Source organism: Habropoda laboriosa, unplaced genomic scaffold (genome assembly GCF_001263275.1).
Source record: "Habropoda laboriosa isolate 0110345459 unplaced genomic scaffold, ASM126327v1 scaffold561, whole genome shotgun sequence".
In the NCBI taxonomy this organism is placed as follows: domain Eukaryota; kingdom Metazoa; phylum Arthropoda; class Insecta; order Hymenoptera; family Apidae; genus Habropoda; species Habropoda laboriosa.
The window spans coordinates 54,425-58,399 of NW_017100686.1; the positions used below are offsets into that span (position 1 = coordinate 54,425).

The 3,975-nt window shown below is 24.8% G+C and overlaps 1 protein-coding gene across 1 annotated transcript in view; it reads right to left on the minus strand.

Annotated features, from left to right (window-relative positions):
* Window positions 1-2,291: 2,291 nt before the first annotated feature.
* Window positions 2,292-3,975, minus strand: part of LOC108576910 (phosphatidate cytidylyltransferase, photoreceptor-specific) — a 3,915-nt gene continuing 2,231 nt past the window's right edge. The window contains exons 6-12 of the mRNA XM_017939982.1: window positions 3,665-3,867; window positions 3,426-3,582; window positions 3,184-3,336; window positions 2,950-3,081; window positions 2,738-2,872; window positions 2,424-2,619; window positions 2,292-2,340 (exon numbers count right to left, since the gene is read on the minus strand). Of these exons, the coding sequence (XP_017795471.1) occupies window positions 2,530-2,619; window positions 2,738-2,872; window positions 2,950-3,081; window positions 3,184-3,336; window positions 3,426-3,582; window positions 3,665-3,867 (870 nt within the window). The 3' untranslated portion in view covers window positions 2,292-2,340; window positions 2,424-2,529. The remainder of the gene's footprint in view (window positions 2,341-2,423; window positions 2,620-2,737; window positions 2,873-2,949; window positions 3,082-3,183; window positions 3,337-3,425; window positions 3,583-3,664; window positions 3,868-3,975) is intronic.

A 3,975-nucleotide genomic window follows, 5' to 3' on the forward strand; every position in this document is an offset into this window, starting at 1 on the left:
AAAAAATTCCCTGCTTTTTAAAATTTTAATACAGAAAGGTACGCATTCTATTTTAAAAATTTAAGGCCACCTTAATATCTCGTAAATAAATAGGTTATTTAAAAAAAACCGTTTTAGCATCATATGTTCCCTTTGATACCATGCAATTTGTATATAAAACAGTTTTTTGTAGAACACGTAGTTTAAAAGTCATTTGGGGTGGACAAGTTATGTGACTCACCCCGTATATATGTTTACCAATTGTTAAATGTCACAATAAAATATTGTATTCATGCAATCGCATAACAAACAATTACTATTGTATAGTACTTTACATTAATTTTAAGTAATTCATAGCATTATAACTCAAACTTCTGTAAATTTTATTGCCTGTTCGACATTTACGAATAAGATAATGATTTTTGAATATAAGTGTGCGCAATTCAAATGATGATTTATAATATTGTAGAAACTGATAAATATACAGATTTCAATATGCATTTTTTAAATAATTTTTAATAAACTTAGGTTTCAGTTTATTACCTGAAGATATGAAATTATGAATATTTTATTACATTAAGAATCACACACATTAAGGTGTATCATAAATATCTATTCTTAAATAAGCCATATTTATATTTAAATGATAACAGTCAGTTTGAAATTGAGGTAGTATCAACGACTAACTTACTTTTGTATTTTTTAAATTTATTACAATTCAACTAAAATAATTTTATTTTACAATATACAACTTCAACAATTATAAAATACAAAATACTATTTAAAATATAGTTTTTTTTTAATTTTCTTAGTTATAATAACATTTGTTATTTCACAAAATTTTCCATCTATACATATTTATTTTATTATGCTCCCTATTAAATAAATGAACTTACATTTATTCATTTATCTATTACTGTTCTATTCTGCCTTTTACACATACAAATTATTTTAACATTATATGTTTAATATTGAAACATTTCAACATTGAAACAACGTACAAGCATCTGATGATAATGAGAGGTATAAATATTTGATCAGTGTAAGGTACATTGTGTAATTTGCTTACAAAGCATATTCAAATTAATTGTACAAAAAATAAGTAAATTTTTAATTAAAAATGTAATGTAATCACATAAAAATACTACTACACGTGTCACATTGATATTTCCCACGCAGTTACGTAATTTTTAAGATTTACTTACTTCTATGGACACATTCTTACTTCTATTGGCACAATTTTAAATATATTAAAAACGACTGGAAACAAAATACTTTATAATACACAATATCTTAATGCAACAAAAAATTGTTTATTTTACAATAAAATTTATAATTATACTTCCGTTTATATATTAATTTTCTTGGTGTAAAGTAACTATATTTAAATAGGTACTTTTTCAAAAAGTTAATAATATTGTAGTAAAAAAATACTTATTGTGTGAAAAACAGTTACATTTTCTTTTCATTTTTGTTTGTGATAAAATTGAAAATAAACATATAAACATATTAAAATAAGCTAATAAGTTCAGTGTCGAGACATTTTATAATTGTTATATACAAAAGTAGTTAACACAATTTACTAAGAAATATTACACTACTTTTTTATTTGGATGTATCCCAATAGCATGCTTTATTTAATTAGAAATATGTTTTGTGAAGAAAATATTTTATAGCTAATACCACAGAGTACTAAAAATTTTTATATGAAAATCATGGCATGACACTGATCGCAATAAAAATGTAAAAATTTTCTGATTTGTTGTCAATAGCAATCAACAGATGTTAATTATAAATAGAGTATACATCCTATGAATTTGCCTTATAGTAGCAAGCTAATGAAATACTTTACATGAAAATTAAAGCTTACTAATTTTTTAAATAAAATTACCTATTGAACACTATTTACTGTTTCAAATTACATGCACAAAATAAATGTTCTGAAAGAGATTCATATCTATTACTAGGACTCTTAAATGCACAATAAGGATTTAAAAATATATTGAGATCTGATTGATTTAAATATGTATATATCTATATAGTCTTGGGTGAATGCTTAAATGAAATTTATTTTCATGAATAAATTCATTATTACTTTATAATTTATCGACAAAAATAATAAAAAAAGTATTTGGAAAACACTTCAAATACTTATCAGATACTTAAAAACCATTTATAAGAAATTGGAAGTTTGTTTTCCATAACATACACTCAATATTCTTTGGTTTAATTATTATAAAAGAACTATGTAGTCAAATTTCTATTACCATCACAGTTTAATAAACATTTTTATAGAAAATGGACTGTTTGTTGCGGAATGCAAAAGAACTGCAAATGTTGCATAGCATGTCCCTTGATTTCCTAATTATAAAATAAATGTTATCATTATAATTTAATTCAATGTACTATTGTGATTGTTGTTAATGCTGTTTGCATAAACGTACATTGCACACAATATTCAGATAAGTGTTGGAAATAACTTTTATAATATCTTTTGCTATGTAAAAGTAATTCTCCTGATTATTACTAATTATCATTAGTACTAAAGGATCAATAGATATTCAACAAACCCCTGTTTTCTAATGAATCCTTTAAAGTTTGAAACAATTGCAACTGTTGCTCTGGTTTTAAACTATATACCTGTAAATAAATAAAGTAAATAATAGTGTAAAAAATTATTAAATTTAATTCCGTATTAAGGTATGAGACAAAAAGTAAATAATTTATTATGAAATAATTGACAATTTATGATATTTACCTGCTGCAAAAGTTTCTGAGGTGAAGCAGTTTGAATAAATGAAGATATATAAACATTTACAAATGTTGCCATTAAATATTGACAATCAAATCTATCCATTATTCCTCCATGGCCAGGAATAACATCTCCAAAATCCTATAGTAATTGTGTTAAATATAGTATTATTTGCAATTATTTTCACATATATACAAAATAGTAACTGAATACATTACTTTAATTTTGAATGCTCTCTTAAAGCCACTGGCAAAGAACCCTCCAAATGGTCCAATTACAGAACTAAATACTGACATTGATAATGCATGAAGTAGAAATGGATATAGAGTTACAGTAGACCTTCCGCTAATCTATAAAGAAACAGCAATCATATTGTATGATTTACTATTTTTATTGCATGCTTTTTTACTGTATGTAAAGATTATCGTTCAGTTTTATAAAAAAAACATTACCATTTTCCATACAACTTGTACACTACTAGGTAAAGTATATTCTTGAGGCTGGAATAAAATAGATGGTTCACAATCCATAGTCATTCGTCCTAAAGCTTCACTGTATTCAATGGGACAAACAAAGTAGCGGTACTGGCACATGATGTATGATAACTAAAATGTATTTTATGAAGATTTTTAAAACAATTAAAACAGTTCAATAATACATAGTTTTTATATTAAAAATTTAAATGTAAGTTTACCAGTAACCCAAGTATAACTGTTGAAATGCCACCACCTATAAATCCTTCCCAAGTTTTCTTGGGAGATAATTTAATCAAAGGCGTTTTACCAAAGAAGAAACCAAACATATATGCCATTACATCGTTTATCACTATCATACTAACTGGGACAATAAACCTGGATCATAAAGACATATGTTATAAGAAAATACATACTAAGGTATGTAAAGGATACTTACTCACATAAATAACTGACTTACCATATCAAACCCTCAAAAATATTTTTAATAATAAGATAACTTTGTGTCACGACAATGAGTAGAGCAACATGTGTCCAAGCAAATAGAGAAAATTGTTTCATATAGTACCTTTTTACAAGTGATAGTACAAACCATACAAAACCAACAATGTATAGACAGAATGAAATGAAACGATGATACGTAACAAGTACACGTAAATATTCCTGTAAAAAAAAAGTATTTTTAGTCTGCAATATAAATGTATGAAGTTACAAATTATACAAATATAATCATACATATAATTTCTTTCCAATATTATATAGTTACTCTAA